The 16,698-nt window shown below is 55.1% G+C and overlaps 2 protein-coding genes across 20 annotated transcripts in view; one reads left to right on the top strand and one right to left on the bottom strand.

Moving 5' to 3' along the window:
- The window catches only part of MYH11 (myosin heavy chain 11), a 139,359-nt gene extending 126,791 nt beyond the window's left edge, over positions 1-12,568 (top strand). For 2 of the 6 annotated variants that reach the window (XM_085017495.1, XM_085017496.1), the window contains 11 exons: positions 78-290; positions 507-668; positions 1,006-1,134; positions 1,404-1,492; positions 1,867-1,990; positions 2,584-2,792; positions 3,697-3,805; positions 3,925-4,097; positions 8,280-8,374; positions 8,490-8,528; positions 11,841-12,568. In XM_085017495.1, coding sequence (XP_084873621.1) covers positions 78-290; positions 507-668; positions 1,006-1,134; positions 1,404-1,492; positions 1,867-1,990; positions 2,584-2,792; positions 3,697-3,805; positions 3,925-4,097; positions 8,280-8,374; positions 8,490-8,491 — 1,305 coding nt within the window. In that variant the 3' untranslated portion in view covers positions 8,492-8,528; positions 11,841-12,568. The remainder of the gene's footprint in view (positions 1-77; positions 291-506; positions 669-1,005; positions 1,135-1,403; positions 1,493-1,866; positions 1,991-2,583; positions 2,793-3,696; positions 3,806-3,924; positions 4,098-8,279; positions 8,375-8,489; positions 8,529-11,840) is intronic. The other 4 variants (XM_085017497.1, XM_085017498.1, XM_021086165.2 and 1 more) reach the window with 2 other exon arrangements.
- Positions 12,569-14,571: 2,003 nt separating this feature from the next.
- Positions 14,572-16,698, bottom strand: part of NDE1 (nudE neurodevelopment protein 1) — a 35,298-nt gene continuing 33,171 nt past the window's right edge. For 7 of the 14 annotated variants that reach the window (XM_085017502.1, XM_021086167.2, XM_021086171.2 and 4 more), the window contains one exon: positions 14,572-16,072. In XM_085017502.1, coding sequence (XP_084873628.1) covers positions 15,979-16,072 — 94 coding nt within the window. In that variant the 3' untranslated portion in view covers positions 14,572-15,978. Of the gene's footprint in view, positions 16,203-16,698 lie in introns of all 14 variants that reach the window. The other 7 variants (XM_085017504.1, XM_021086170.2, XM_021086169.2 and 4 more) reach the window with 1 other exon arrangement.

The following is a 16,698-nucleotide window of genomic DNA, read 5'->3' on the forward strand; positions in this document are numbered from 1 at the left end:
ACTTCCTTGACCTTGATGAGCTGCCTGTCACTGGGGGCGGCACAACCATCTTCACGATGTCACCCCTCACGTGAAAGGTCCATGAGCTGGAGAAGTCCAAGCGGGCCCTGGAAACTCAGATGGAGGAGATGAAGACCCAGCTGGAAGAGCTCGAGGACGAGCTGCAGGCGACAGAAGATGCCAAGCTGCGGCTCGAGGTCAACATGCAGGCCCTCAAGGGCCAGTTCGAGCGGGACCTCCAGGCCCGGGATGAGCAGAATGAAGAGAAGAGGCGGCAGCTGCAGAGGCAGGTAAAATCCTTGCGGGGAGAAGCGGGGGAATGGGGGAAGGTGGGCCAGCCGCTTCCCTCTTTCCACCACCGTCTGCCGGCTTCTCGGAGATTCTGAGTTCTCACCCGTGATCCGGGGAGGAGACACCCACCTGGGCGCTGGGCGGAGGCTGGCTGCCGGGGGAAGGGCTTGGAGGGGCAACTCTGCCCGGCAGTGCATGTCTTTCTCCTCGCTCAGCTTCACGAGTACGAGACGGAACTGGAAGACGAGCGAAAGCAGCGCGCCCTGGCAGCGGCGGCCAAGAAGAAGCTGGAAGGAGACCTCAAGGACCTGGAGCTGCAGGCCGACTCGGCCATCAAGGGGAGGGAGGAAGCCATCAAGCAGCTGAGAAAACTGCAGGTGGGTGACGCCCCAAGAGCCGGGCACCCTGGGAAGTCGGGCTGGCAGTGGCCGGGGACACGGGTCTCTCTCGGTCACTGCAGCCTGTTCCCCTGGTGTGTGTGCATCACCCTTTAGTTTTGGGGGATGCTGTTCCCGGCCTGGGGTGGGGGCACTATCATCAGGCCTGCAGATCACAGTGCTGTTTCTTAGATCCGAGGGGGCCCATCCAGAATGGGCTGGCATTAGCCATAGTTAATGGTGGGACATCCTGGGGCTGGCACAGAGAGGTAATGTGGGCAGCAGGACTTGGTGAGTAAGGTTCCCTTAAGCTGGTTCCTCCTGTCGACGCCCGCAGGCTCAGATGAAGGACTTCCAGAGAGAGCTGGAAGATGCCCGAGCCTCCAGGGATGAGATTTTTGCCACAGCCAAAGAGAATGAGAAGAAAGCCAAGAGCCTGGAGGCAGACCTCATGCAGCTGCAGGAGGTAGGGCACTGATGGCAAGGCTGTGGTCCAGCGTCCCACAAGAGTGGAGCCCCCGCCGGGGAGGGACGAGGGCATGCAGAGACATGGGGCTTTCTCCCTGAGGTGTCCGCAGGCCTCCTCTAGAGCACAGAGGCGGTAGAACCATTTTCAAGGGTGGCCGTGGCGATTGCCGGGAGCCTGGCGATCAGAGCAGGGTGGCTTCTCAGGTGGGGTTCGGCCTTTTGCAGGCAGACAGCAGGTTTCCTTCCTCCCCACCCCCTACCATCCAGGATCTAGCTGCGGCTGAGAGGGCTCGCAAACAGGCAGACCTGGAGAAGGAGGAACTGGCCGAGGAGCTGGCCAGCAGTGTGTCGGGAAGGTATGCGCTGCATGGGGAGGAAGGGAACCTCAGAGTCAGCAGTCAGCAGAGAGAGTGTTCAGCTGAGCTTGTGATGGGGATCACAGGGCTTTTACACCTTGTTTGTGGGTGCAGCCAGTTTCATTCTGAATGAATGGCATGGTGGGGACAGGGGCATCTGGGGACACAGAGGAGGAGCGGGTCCCCATCCCAGGCCTGGCTTTGCTGACACCACTTGACTCCCCATTTCCCAGCTGTGTGACTTTGGACAAGCCTCTAAGCCTCTGTGAGCCTCAGTTAGAAGTGAGGGCAACCCCGAGGCACTGCTCCTTCCAAGAGGAAGCTCTCTAAGCCAGGGGAGGCTAGAGACCTCAGAGCGGCTGCCTTTCCCTTAGGAACGCGCTCCAGGACGAGAAGCGCCGCCTGGAGGCCCGGATCGCGCAGCTGGAGGAGGAGCTGGAGGAAGAACAAGGCAACATGGAGGCCATGAGTGACCGCGTCCGGAAGGCCACGCAGCAGGTGCGTGCCCGCGCCACCTCAGATCCGCTCTAGGCCCCAGCCCACGCTGGTTCAGGACACCCCTCATAGGCTCCCTTGTGCCAGGTCAGAGTGGAGGAGAGTAGGGACCCACAGTTGTCTGCGCTGGGCCTCCACCTCTCCTCTTCTAGTCCCACCAGACCCCGCCTGCTGTCCACAGAGGAATTAGCACCAGCCTGCAGCATGAACTTTGGTGGCTTCCCCCAGCAGATGCTCCCCCTGGCCTAAAGGGCCTTGGTGGTCTGCTTGCTCTTTCCTCAGCTCCAAGCCCCCACTTTAAAACAGGGCGCACTCGGTGACATCACTGAGCATGGGCTCCATAATGGGTGCTGGGGACCCATTGTGTGACCTAGAGTCAGGGACCCTGGGGGCAGTGGGATGCTGCCTGGAAGAGCTGCCTCTTGAGGGGAGTCTTAAGGGAGGGCCAGGAAGGAGCTGGTGGCAGGAGGAGGAGGAGGGTTCCTGGGTGCCCCAGCTCCGCAGACCGGCACAAGGACTATGGGAGAAGGTGTCCCTCTCGGTGCACCAGCGGGCGTCCATGCCCTCCACCTGGTGATCTTCACCCTCCTCCCCAGGCCGAGCAGCTCAGCAACGAGCTGGCAACAGAGCGTAGCGCAGCCCAGAAGAACGAGAGCGCTCGGCAGCAGCTGGAGAGGCAGAACAAGGAGCTGCGAAGCAAGCTGCAGGAGATGGAAGGGGCAGTCAGGTCGAAGTTCAAGTCCACCATTTCGGCACTGGAGGCCAAGATCGCACAGCTGGAGGAGCAAGTCGAGCAGGAGGCCAGGTACGGTGGGGCCAGTGCCTCAGTGATGGCCTGCTTGCCAATGGGGGAAAGGAGGAGGCCAGGTGTCAGGCAATGGCCGAGCATTGGTTCTAGATGAGAAACCAGCTCTGTAGTACCCCCAAGGAGCTGTGCTGGGAGAACTGAGTGAGAATGCAGGAAGGTTCTGTGCCCTTCGCATCTGTGCTGTTAGCTGCTCTAAGTAGCGTGACTCCAATGATGTCAGCCTGGCTTCCCCGGGGCTCATGACGCTTTGCTTAACCTGAGTTGGCAGGATGTCATGTTAACAGATACACAAAACGGACACATCATCAGCCCCTCCACACACACAAAAGCGGGAAGGCTTCCCACTTAAACACAGGTCCCTGAGCTGTAAGGTCACAGCACGTTCGGGACCTCAGATAGGGTTGGGGTCCTTGCATCTTTTTTCTTTTGGTAGCGGCTTTATGGATAAGCCACGTCCCACACAATCCACCTACTTAGCGTGTACAATTCAGTGGCTCTTGGTGTACAGTTCATAGCACACAGTCATCACAACCAACTGCAGAATGCTGTCATTACCAGGTAGAAACCCTGGATCCTCTACTTCCCACCCCCCAGCCCCAGGCAACCACCCCTCCACTTTCTGTCTCTGTTGTCTATTCTGGACATTTCATAAAGTGGGACCATACCACACGAGGCTTTCTGTGCCTGGCTTCTTTCACCGAGCACGTGTTCAAGGGTCTCCCATGCTGGCCGAGGTGTCCACACTTCAGTCCACACTTCATTCCTTTATGAACAGACACTATTCTTAGGATGAACCCTGATCTGGGCTCAGGAATAGTGCCTACAAGGGTCTAGTTGAACACTGACTGCGAGGGAGGCCCTCCCCATGTGAATCATCCCGGCTCCCCCCAACCCCGTGCAGAGAGAAACAGGCGGCCACCAAGTCACTGAAGCAGAAGGACAAGAAGCTGAAGGAGGTCCTACTGCAGGTGGAGGAGGAGCGCAAGATGGCAGAGCAGTACAAGGAGCAGGTACCCCTGCCTGGCCCCGCCCAGCAAGGCCACGCCCCCAACCCCAGGCCCCGCCCCTCCCAGCTCCAGGCTCCGCCCTGGTCGGGGAGGGGCCCTGACCCTGGGCCTCTGCTTGACAGGCGGAGAAAGGAAATGCGAGGGTCAAGCAACTCAAGAGGCAACTGGAGGAGGCGGAGGAAGAGTCCCAGCGCATCAACGCCAACCGCAGGAAGCTGCAGCGGGAGCTGGATGAGGCCACGGAGAGCAACGAGGCCATGGGCCGCGAAGTGACGGCGCTCAAGAGCAAGCTCAGGTGAGGGCTGGCCCCCAGGCGCCCTCAGCGTGCGGGCTGGGGGCGCGGGCGGGAGGCCCACACTGAGGCAGGGTATGGCTGCAAAGGCTCCCTTTCCCCACAGCCTTCTCGGCTTTCCTGCTCAGCCTCGGTCCTCGGGGCGGGGCCCAGGTCACGCAGGCCCTGCCCCTCACCAGTGCCCCTTCTGTCCTCTCTAGCTGGTCCCCTCCCATCCTGGGGGAGGCAGTATCTCCTCTGAGACCTTCCTTCTGCCGTACAGACAAGGGCAGAATCCCTTCTGGGTACTTTGTCTTACCCCCTTTCCCTCACTCAGGGCTTCTCTACACTGTTGACACTTGGGCCTGTGTAATTCTTTGGTCATCACGAGCTGGCCTGTGCCCTGCAGGATGTTGAGCAGCATCCCTGGCCTCTTCCACTAGATGCAGTGCCTCTTCCCCCATTGTCCCCCAGGGCTGCCGCTGCCCACGGCCCTAAGGACCCAGTCCTCTGCACTCAGTGGACTGGGGGCTGTTTTCTCTCCTGTGCTCCTGGAGCCTTGGGCCTGAAGGAGGGTAGCCCCCCCTGCCCATCCCCCGGTCTACCTTGTTCCCTGGAGGTTTCAGCTCCGAGCTTCCTGTCAGGCGCACCCCCACCCGCCATCGGGCGATCTGGCCTCTCGGGTCCTTGATCTTCTCCCCCCAGGTCCGCAGGCATTCCCAGTAACTCTCAGCCCCAATCTGACCATCAAGCACCATGTCATCTGCCCGCCCCCACCTTTCTTAACTCACTTCCTCCGTCTCCACTGGGGTCTTCAACCCCTCAGCTCATCCCCTCACTCGCTGAGTCCGGGTGACAGTCACCTTTCCCATCCACACTCTGGCCCTTGTATGTACTCACCAGGTTAAAGCACAACCCAGATTAACCACATGCCACCTTCTGCACCTCAAAGTGGTGGAGAAGCAAAGAGCCATGCTGCCACCTGCACTGGCAACTCTCCTCTGCTGACCCTAAGCCAACCCCGCTTAGCACTGCCTGGACTTCTACCTCCTCATCCCCTCACTACCCCTCATCCCCGCATTCCCCCATCCTCTCACCCCCCAACGTCCCCTCAGTCCCCCCAACATCCACTCACCAGCCCCCCACATCCACTCACTCCAATATCCCCACTCCCCCCAACATCCCCTCACTGCCCCCACACCCCCTCGATCCCAACAACCACTCACTACCCCCCATCCTCTCACTCCAATATCCCCTCACTCCCCCCAACATCCCCTCACCCCCCCACATCCACTCCCAACATCCTCACTGCCCCCACACACACATCCTCTCACTCCCCCTACCATGTCCTCACCTCCCCATCCTCTCACCAAAAAATGGACAAATATCATAAAATATTAGCAAGTCCCCATTCAACCTCCCTCCCTGTATGTGCTCCCTCCTTCCCCATTTCTGGGCCAAACTGTCCAGCACCAACTGAGGCCAACTCCCCCATGAGACACCCCCACCCCCACCCCCGTTTATCCCAGGGCACTGCTCCCGAAACCTTCCCTTCTCCCTTCTCTCTCACTGAGTCCTTCCAGCAGCTGGACAAGCCCAACCCCGCTTCCCTGCCAGCTGTTACCAGCACACTCTAAGCCAGGGCTGCTCAGCCGCGCCTGCTCCAGCCCAGCTCCTCCTCCCTCCCTCCCCGGGTGTCCTCCCTCCCCTTCTGGCATCTGTCTTCATCTCCTCTGCTGGCACCTCATCTCGAGGCCGGCTTGCTCTCTGCCTGCCCAGGGTGCTGCCCAGGTCCTCTCTCCATCCCCACCTCTGCTCACTCCTCCAGTGTCTCCACCAGCCTGGTGGCTTCAGCACCCCATCTATAGCTAGGGACTTCCTAGTTGATCTCCAGCCCTGACTTCCTGGGACTCCAGATCCCCTTGACATCACCACTCAATGCCCAATAGGCAGATCCACCTAAACATACCCCAACCTGAGCCCTGACTGAACCCCTTCCCTCCGACCCAGCTCCTCTCAGTCCTTTCCAGCTCTCAGCTGCTCTTAGCCGCGGCCACAGACCTGGTGGCCATTCGTGGTTGCTCTCTCTCCTTTACACCCTTCATCCAATCTGTGGGGAAATCTGGTCACCTTTCCTTTAAAAATTACTGTCCACCCAGAAGTTCCCGTCATGGCCCAGCAGTAACAAACCCAACTAGGATCCATGAGGATGTGGGTTCCATCCCTGGCCTCGCTTAGCGGGTTAAGGATCCGGCATTGCCATGAGCTGCGGTGTAGGTGGCAGATGTGGCTGGGACCCCACATTGCTGTGGCTGTGGTGTGGGCTGGAGTTCCTGTTCGAGCCCTAGCCTGGGGAACATCCATATGCTGCAGATGTGGCCCTAAAAAGACCAAAATAAAATACTGTCCATCCAGAATCCACCCACTTTTTGCCACTCTGGTCCAAGCCACCCTCTCCTCCCATCCAGACAAGAGCCTCTCTGCTCCCACCTGGCCCAATCCCTGCATTGGTAGGAGCCCTACCTCCTGCGTCTACTGGCTCCTGAGTCACCCTCCACCTCTTTACACAGCGCCTCAGGGCCTTTGCACTGGCTGCTCTCTCGCCCAGATGCTCCTCTGAGCTCACTGCAATAGCTGGTTCCTTCCTTCCCTTCCTTCAGGTGCTCACCCCTCCCTGTCACCAGCATTTCCCGCCTCACTCCCTACCCTTCTGCTCTCCCCATGTGACTTGCTGTTCCTTTTACTTATCTCATTTACAGTCTGTCCTCACACGCGTAGAGGTTGTGTCTGCTCTTTCATCCCCGGTGTCTGGGACAGTGCTTGGCAGTTAAGCCTTCCGTCCCTGAGGCAGAAGTGACATCTCTCCAACATTTGCCATTTCGCTTTAGCCTCTGCCCACCTGTCTGTTGGCCGACTTGGTATTTTCTTTGAAGTTAACCCTGTGAAGCATACATAGGTCCGTTTATGAATGAAATTTGCCACCCCTGTAGCGTTGAACCGGAACCCCTTGCATCAGCAGGTCACAATTAAACACAGTGCCAAGAAAACAAGAGTGAGTTCTAGCTACTGGAGCCACAAACTGATGACTGTGAGCTGAAGGCTGACTCCTCAGTTAAAAGAGGGGCAAACAGCACCAAACAGACCCTCCGACATAATCAGATTATTTCACAAGAGTTGCAAAGGGAGTACCTCTCTCGCCATGTAGTTCAGTGATCCCAGGGTGCACCCAGGAATGCACGTGGCATCTCCACCCCAGACTCTGAGACAAGGGGAAGGCCCAGACCCCTCTCAGGAGGGGGGAGGGGGCAGCTGGCTCAGAGTTTGGGAATTGGAGAAGGAGATCCCAACTACACATGGTCCCTGCTGATGGACCCCCTAGAACTCCATCTGCTGCCAACTGGACACTGCTGAGTGGGGGGGAAGCGGTCGTCCACCCCGGCTCTGTCACTCTTTTGTTGTCACTGCTCTTTCTCCTGGGACCAACAATTCTTGCAGCACAAGCTGACTGTCCCCTTTGGGGCCTGCCCCTGACACCCCAGCCTTCTTGTGGTGTACCTTTTTTTTTTTCTTTTTATGGCCCCACCTATGGCATATGTTAGTTCCCAGGCCAGGGACTGACTCCGAGCCCCAGCTGTGACCTGTGCCATAGCATGGCAATGCCGGATCCTTTAATCCACCACACCAGGCCGGAGATTGAACCCATGTCTCTGCAGAGGCCTGAGCCATTGCAGTCAGATTCTTAACCCACTGCACCTCAGCGGGAACTCCCAAACCAATCATTTTTTTTACAGTTAATGTGAACGTACACTTAAACGCAGGTGGAAGACAGGTCCTATCTTTTCTGTCTTCTCTGAGTCTTCCAGATGTACGAAAACACAACATCAAGCACTAGAGCTCTGAGTGAGGTTGACAGGCCTGGCCAGCTCCTCAGCGAGCAAGGAATGACAAAGCCAGTTTCACACAGTTGTACCAGCCAGGTCCGTCTCAACATAAGCTGCTTTTAGAGCCTGCTCAGCATACCCTCACCGCCCACTCTGCCAGGCATCTCAACAGGAGCCGCTTTCTTGCTCTGGGCATAAAAGGCAACAAAGACAGAATGACGGTGATAATGTGAGAGGCAGCTGCAGGCTCCTTGCCTGGGTATGTTTGGGTTCCGTTCCTGCTTTGGGACTAGTCTGCTCAGTTCCCCTTGACCTTCCTGCACAGGTGTGCAGGATGGGAGATGCCACCGGCGCTCTTCAGCAAAGCTCTGAAGGACAGAAGTTTGCATTCTAAGAGCTTGTGGCTTCAGGAGCTCCTCTGTAAGGATGACTTAAAAGTGCCTTTAATTATTTAACTGACGCACATGCCTTAAATGATTAAAAACGTGCTGAACTGGGAGGATGGTAACCACCAGGGATTCTCTCTCTGTTTCAGAGCCCCAATCCCCCAGGAAACTCCGCAATGACGCACCAGGTATCATGCCTGCAGCTTCGCGGCACGTGTGTGTGGCTCTCGGGTTCCTTTCTGCCAATGCGTCTCCCTGTCCCCCGCCCCCACCCCCCTTTTCTGGCCCTGGCAACTTTCGAGATTCCAACAAAATCTGCAGGCTTGGATATCTTCGTTCGAAACTACCTTTCATCAGAACCAAAACAGACACAGGACGACCTCATCTCTTGACCCATTTTCCTTCCTTCCTCCCGCTTTGGCCTATGACGTGGCACTGACAGGGCCGGTCCCCCGTGCTGAGCATTTAGAGGCCATGTGTCGCTTGGAAGGGTCTTACCTGCGTGAGAGGCCCTTCCTACACTGTGGGGACATGGCTGCGCCGGCCTCCCTCGTCTGGCTCAGACACGGCGCTGAGCGGTGTGCCAGCTCCACCGTCTGGGTACCTTCCCGGAGAATGGCTTCCATCTGGCTGGTCTGGTTCACAAGTCAGAATTAACCAAGCACAGGGTCCTGGTAACCACGGCCCAGCCACGCATCCTCCAGGGTGGGGTTCTCACACACGTCCAGGGAGGAAACCCCGATGTCTCACAAGAGCTGGGGCTGCTGGGGCTTGAGCCAGGCCGAGCTGCTAACCACATCTTCAGCACACGAGGGCCACACCAGCCACCGCGAGGCCGGTGAGGCCCAGGCGGAGCCTTTCCTGAAGGCCTCATGGGCATGTGCTCACAGGCTGGGGACAGACACCCAAGACGCAGGGCGGGCACGCGGGCTCCATGAGACAGGGTTTAACAGGCCTCGACATGTCTGGGGTTCCAACAACATCTTTGCACGTGAAGTTAGGCAGCGAGGACCTGGCTTTCCCCTCATCCTCCTGGGGGAGGCCCAGCGAGTCCTGCCTTGTGTCCGTCTTCTCTCTTGGAGAATCTCGGCGTTGCTGTGGCCACCCAGATGCTTAAAAAGCTGGATGAGGTCTCATCCGGAGGTGGAGGCGGGAGCATTATGCCTCTGAGACACAGCTTTTGAGCAGCTCTCCAGTCCCAGGATAAACTGGATTCTAGGACTGGTGGGTGTGTAGGACCCTCTAGCTAATGGAAACTGAGTCCTTGCAAAGCAGCAGGTGCCCACACTGCCATGCTGGTTCCTGGTATGTTAACAGCGCCTTAGATACGCTTTTGAGTCCATGAAAAGAATCCAAATTCCCCAGGATCAGACCCTTTAAGAAAATATTTAGAGGGAATTCCCATCATGCTCAGTGGTAATAAACCCAACAAGGATCCATGAGGATGCAGGTTCGATCCCTGGCCTCGCTCAGTGGGTTGAGGATCCAGCATTGCTATGAGCTGTGGTGTAGGTCACAGACATGGCTCAGATCCCTCGTTGCTATGGCTGTGGTATAGGCTAGCAGCTCCAGCTCTGATTAGACCCCCAGCCTCCATGTGCCACAGACACAGCCCTAGAAAAAAGAAAAAAAGAAAATCCTTAGAGGCATCCCTTAGTTGGTTCCTGTGACAGACATAGCCAGTGTCAACCTTTGCCTAGGATTTGAAGCCAGTTCCTTTAAGGGCCCTGTGGAGTTCCCGTGTAGCTCAATGAGTTAAGAATCCAGCATTGTCACTGCAATGGCTCGGATTGCTGCTGTGACACAGGTTTGATCCCTGGCCCAGGAATTTCCACATGCCACAGGTACAGTCAAAACAAAAGCGGAAAGGCCCTGAACCGAGCAGGCTGCAGTGTCTAAGCAGTAGGCTTCCAGGGACCCAGCAGCAATTTACCTCTTAGACAAAGGGCGCGCACTGATCAATTAAACTCTTCTAGTCAGCAAATGCAGACTCTTCCAAGAGGCAAAGGGAGTGGCTGGAGCCTGGAAGTGTAGGTGAGGCAGTGCCCCAGCCACAGGCCATCCCACCCAGTTGTGACCCTGGGGCGTAGACAGAGGAGAGCGCTGTGCGCACGGCTGCTGAGCCCTGCACGCTGGGACCCCACTCTGTCCCAGGTTCTCAGAGAACACGAGACGGTGCGAAAGAGGGAGAAGACTTTTAAAGTTCACTGCTAGAGAGTGAGTGATACAAGGCTAGTTCCTAAAGAGCTGCAGGCCTAGAAGCTTCCTTGTGATGCAAGTGAGGCTTGAGTTGGGAATGGCTACAGCTTTAAGGCTTTATTCTGGATCAGTGCCCCCTTGGGAAGTACCATCTGCTGTTGGGTTCCTGCCACCCTGGGACCCCAAAAGGCTCGGGCTGGGAAGCTCCTTCTCCACGATCAGGCATCTCTGGGCCGCGCTTACGCCTCCTGCCTTACCTGTCTGAGTCGCCCCTTTGACTAAAGAATCCATAACTGGGAGGGGCTCACCCTCGTGGCTTTTCTGTCCAGCCTTTGTGTGGCGAAGCGAGTTGTCTTTGTTGCAAAAAGTCTTTCTTCGCAGACATCAGAAATGAGTTAAGACCTGCCAGATGGGGCCAGAGGGCCGGAGCCCAACACAACTCTTTGTTGTGATTGCTGTAAAGCAAGCCCGCACTTCTTTCCCCCCAGTGGAGGATTAGTGCAGGCACGTCTGACCTTTCCTCCTCCTGCCTGCCCAGGCCTCCCCTGCAAAGGCTCACTTCAGGTGACCTGCCGGGAACAGAGCATCAGGCAGGAGAGAGGAGTCGGGAGCAAAAAGGACAAAGGCCTGTCCTACCAGCAGGGGCTAAAACATACCTTGGATGAACATGTCTAACTTATTTTCTGACCAGTGTTCCTTGAGCACCTCTCCTACACCATGCATGGTGCCTTCTGTGATGAGCCCCAAATAAGCGAGCTCTCAGGCACCACATCCCGCTCTGCAAAAGAAAGGGCCCTGCAGTACCTTTAACCAGACAGCACCCCTCTGGCCTCCAGGCTCCCCGCCTCCTCAAGGCTGTCCTGGCAGGTCATTCTCACCTTATGCCAATTCAAAACCCAAACTCCCCCCTACTTTCCCGTCAGCAGAGCACCCCCCACACACAGAGCAGGAATAGCCCCCTGGGGGGCACCACCCCACTTGTCTTGTTTTTTCTTCTTTACTAAACCCAAGTCCATGACTGACCAGAATCCAGAGGCTCAGCAATGACCAAGCTAGACATTTTTAAAAGCAGGTGGCCCTGCTTTGAAGAACCTATGTTGTCCACCTTCCAGCCGACTAAACGTACTCACACCCCCCAGGCGGGTCAGGGCTTGTTCACGGCAACCTGAATATTTGCGTCTCATTTGTCTGTTTGTGTTTGTTTTTGCCCCCCCCGCCCCCGGCCCAGTCTGAAAATCTCTTCCAGCCTCTAGGGAGATTTCTGTACCAAAGGAATGTGTTGTTTCTCCTAAAACCCACAGGCGAGGAAACGAGACCTCGTTCGTTCCCTCAAGGAGGTCTGGAGGCCGCAGAGTTATTGAAAACGCAGATGGATCTGACGAGGAAATGGACGCTCGAGATGCAGACTTCAACGGAACCAAAGCCAGTGAATGATCAACTTGTGTAAAACAGGACAAAACCAAACCCGGTGAACTCCGCTTAGCACTGTCCAAATCCATTTGCAAAGTCCAAACATCACCGACACCCCTCACGATGAATATTTGAAAAACAAAAACAAAAAACACCCCCCCTGTTGGTTCAGGGCAGCAATTTAAGTTTTGAATGAGGTACCAAGTGAGAAAAACCCAATGGGAAACACAGACACAGCCACCCCCTCTGCCGAGGTGTGCAGAGCTTTTGACTTTTTAGAAAAAATTAGATCCACGGTTAACTAAGCCCTGGCAACTTAGTGTACATGAAACGGGGAGACTCACCACAGTGGGTGCCGCTGGCCCCACCACCGGGCCCTTCCTGTCCCGTGTACCCTGCCAGCGGCCCCGGAGGCCCCGGTTTGCGAATTCCTCTTCCCTCCGGTTCCCACGCGTCAGATGCACACAGTTCACCGAGACCAAGTGCCTCTGTAGTCACAGGAATGCAAAAGGCGACGCTGCTGCGACGGCTGAGAGCGGCAATGTCACACTGTTTTATAAGCACCCCGACTGTACTTTCCAGGACACCCTCACTAATAAAAGGTTATAAATCACTAGAACGCAGACGGCTCTTCTGTTGTTTTCTAGAGAAAAAAGGACGGGAGGGTCGCCTCATTTAATCCTCACAATGACCCCACGACGTCTGCCTTATTACTATTTCCTTCCATAGGGAAACTGAGGCCCAGGACAGGGAAATGAACTGTCCAGGATCGAAGCACAGCCGAGAGACCAGTGGAGACGCAGGCGGGTCTGAGGGAGGCGGGCGGCACCAGCCCAGGGAGGAGCACCAAGCCCGAGAAGACCATCAATCAAAACAGTACTACCTAGGAGTTCCCCTGGTGGCTCAGTGGGTTAAGAGCCTGACATTGTCTCTGTGAGGATATGGGTTTGATCCCTGGCCTCGCTCAGTGGGTTAAGGATCCGGCGTTGCCGTGACCTGTGGCATCAGGCCGGCAGCCACAGCTCCGATTGGATCCCTAGCCTGGGAATTTCCATAGGCTGTCGGTGCTGCCCTAAAAAACGAAAACAAACCAAAAAACGAAAACAGTATTACTAAAATAAGTGAAGAACGTTCGAGTTAAAACACAAGGCTTTGCCCAGCAGGGGTTTGTTAACTTTTTCTATCAAGACCCAGAAAGTGAGTATTTTAGGCCCCATTAAGGTCTCCGCCATGTTTTCTTTTTGGCCATGCCCATGGCGTGCGGGAAGTGCCCAGGCCAGGGATCCAACATGCGCAGTAGCAGTGACGGGAGCCATAGCAGTGACAATGCCGGATCCTTAACAGCTAGGCCACCAAGGAACTCCTCTGTCACATTTTTCTTTTCTAAACAACCCTTTAAAAATGTAAAAACTGGAGTTCCCGTTGCAGCTCAGTGGTTAACGAACCTGACTGGCATCCATGGGGACACAGGTTCAATCCCTGGCCTCGCTCGGTGGGTTAAGGATCTGGCATGGCCGTGAGCCTGTGGTGTAGGCTGCAGACTTGGCTCAGATCCCAAGTTGCTGTGACTGTGTTGCAGGCCGGAAGCTACAGCTCCAATTGGACCCCTAACCTGGGAACCTCCATGTGCCGCGGGTGTGGCCCTAATAAAAAAAGACAGGGGTTCCCGCCGTGGCGCAGTGGAAACAAATCCAACTAGGAACCGTGAGGTTGTGGGTTGATCCTTGTCAGTGGGTAAAGGATCCAGCATGGGCATGAGCTGTGGTGTAGGTCGCAGACGCGGCTTGGATCTGGCGTTGTTGTGGCTGTGGTGTAGGCCGGCAGCTGTCACTCTGATTGGACCTCTAGCCTGGGAACCTCCTTTTGCTGAGGGTACAGCCCTAAAAAGACACACACACACACACACACACACAAAAGACAAAAAGACAAAAATAATGTCAAAACCATTCTTGGCACAAGGGCTATAAACACCAGGCCTGGGCCCCTCCCTCCCTCAGCCTGCAAGTTCTTGACAGAGATCCCAGGAAGCTTCCACGTAACACAAACAATCCCATAACCAACGCCCTGGAATCAAACAGACTGGAGAAGAGGGGAAATAGGTAAACAGCCTCACTGACCACACGCTAGCACACCCCCAGTAGGGCACACGTGTGTCCCAAAGACAGTTCCAAGAAGCTGACTCCAAGGGAAATTTTTACAAGGAAGGTTTCTTTCATGTTAAAAAAAATAAATAAAAAAAAAAAGAAAAGAAAGAAAAAAATTTTTTATTCACTAGATGAGCAAACACAGAAACACAAAGGAGCCACAGCACTTACTGACCCTCACAAACCAGCGAACAGGAGTTCCCATCATGTCTCAGTGGTTAACGAATCCAACTAGGAACCATGAGGTTGCAGGTTCGATCCCTGGTATTGCTCAGTGGGTTAAGGATCCGGCGTTGCCCTGAGCTGTGGTGTAGGTTGCAGACTCGGCTCAGATCCCACGTTGCTGTGGCTCTCGTGTAGGCCGGCGGCTACAGCTCCGATTAGACCCCTAGCCTGGGAATCTCCATATGCCACGGGAGCGGCCCAAGAAATGGCAAAAGGACAAAAACAAAACAAAGAAAACACAACTAGCGGACAATCCGTTTTTCTTGATTTTATTGTTCTTTTAAAAAAATAAAAGTACATCTTTTGCTGGTTGGTAAGGAAGTGGGCACGCAAGTTTAATTCTCCGCTGAATTTCAGCAGCACTTGAAAAGTTCTGTGTTAGGCTTGAGGATATTTCTGCTGTTCCTTTGCAAAAATAACTTAGTAACAGGAGGCTGTTAAGCAGCAGGCCGGCACCTGAATTCCTGCGTTCCTTTTCCTTGGGTCCAGATGTGAGACGGCTGTTCCCGAAAAGCAAGGAGCCCCACGCCGTCTGTGTGGAAACCCTATGTTGGTTTCTTCCAAGGATGCTTCCAAGGACAATCATGCTGGTTTCAGCTTTTTTTGAAGGTCACCCCCATTATTTCCTCCCAGCTTTAAAGGAAGTGCTGTGCTTTGGGGCTGCATTACCAAGGCCATCACACCCCAGAGACCCTCCAGGTTCTGAAGCAGAGGTCACCCCCAGGCCAGCGAGGGGCCCCAGGAAAACTGAGTCACGATTGGTCTAAAGAGGACACATTTTCCCAACCTGGTCCCCACAAAATTTACTCTGAAAAATGCCTCTAAAAGCCTCAGTGAGAAGCAGGTTAAAAAGTCTCAAAGATACACCAGACCACAGTTTAAATAAAAGGTACCGCGTGTTCTACTCTTCGTTCCCAGATGTGCAATGATCTGCTGGGCCAAGGGCACTAGACATTTTGTTCTGGAAGAGGCTTCAGCTGAGTGGAGGCTGAGGTGAGCCTGAGAAGGGCTCAGACCCCACTTTATAGGTGTCTCCAGACATTAAAAACACCTCTCAAGACCAATCAGGACTCGGGCCAGCTGAAAATGATGGGGCAGCCTCAGCACACATGACCCTTTCCAGAGGGTCTGGCTTGTCCCCGTCCACTGGCAACACACCAATGAGGAGGCGGGGGTGTGCAGTGTTGGGGTTCCAAGACAGCACTTCGTGGGGACGACCCAAAGGCCACAGGTGACCACCTTGGTTGCTGGCTAGTGCGACTGCACGCTCGTATTTCTCAAACTAAATTTTAAATGCAAAAACCGAGGGAGCTCCCATTGTGGTGCAGCAAAAACGAATCTGACTGGTATCCAAGAGGACGTGGTGTGATCCCTGGTCTCACTCAGTGGGTTGAGGATCTGGCATTGCCACGAGCTGTGGTGTAGGTCACAGATGTGGCTCGGATCTGGTGTTGCTGTGGCTCCAGCGGCAGCAGGCCGGCAGCTACAGCTCTGATTCAACACCTAGTCTGGGCACCTCCATATGCCACAGGGTGTGGCCCAAAAAGCAAAAAAACAAAAACAAAAACAAAAACAAAAACGAAACAAAAACCTAGTTCAAAGAAGGAAGAAGGGTAATGACTCCCACACGGACACCAGGGGGCTCGGCTTCATGGATTTCCTAAAGCAACATCTTGACTACACCCTGGGCTGATGGCAGCGACGGTGAGGAAATATTTGAAGGCGGCTTCCCAAACTCCAGGCGTTTTCCCAACCTTCAGACAGAGCAAACCAAATTAAGCGGACATTACGGCTGTTAGACACTGGCTAGCACGGGGCCCACAAAGTTCTAAGAGTGAACATCAAAGTCAGAAGCAGGGTCTCACTGGGTCCCAATTTTCTCTCCTGTGAAATGAAGAAAAGGACACTGGCTATCTAGCACCCAAGGCCACACAAAAAGCCCAGTCGAGACGACCCTCCACGTCTAAAGGGCCGGAGGTTACGTGCAGGCTGGGGAAAACGCGTCTTCAGCTCCCGTCCTCTGTCTGCCACTGACCCCCCCCCCCAAATGTATGGGGTCTGGGGTCCAGCAAGAGGGTGGCACATCTTAGAAAATGCTAGAATAGAATCTGGAAGTTGCCCTGATCTTCCTGAGGTGAGAAAATAAATGAAGCTGTTCGAGGTCAGATTTGTGTTTTCAAAACCATCAGCTGACCAGCTTCAGGAATCTAGTCTGGCTGGATTTAGTTTCCTGAAGGTTCTGAAGGTTAAAAAAACACAACAAAACAAACACCTTCTGGGGGAAGCAGAACTGTGTTTACAGCTTGAGTCGCAAACATTCCCACCGCAGGACCAGGAGCTGGGGCTGCAGAATCAAATAAGTAAAATGACCCTCACTTTG

The sequence above is a fragment of the Sus scrofa genome, chromosome 3 (assembly GCF_054392235.1).
Source record: "Sus scrofa isolate SSC_HxYL_T2T_F1_AM1 chromosome 3, Sscrofa_HxYL_maternal_Yorkshire_Landrace_v2.0, whole genome shotgun sequence".
Classification (NCBI taxonomy): Eukaryota; Metazoa; Chordata; class Mammalia; order Artiodactyla; family Suidae; genus Sus; species Sus scrofa.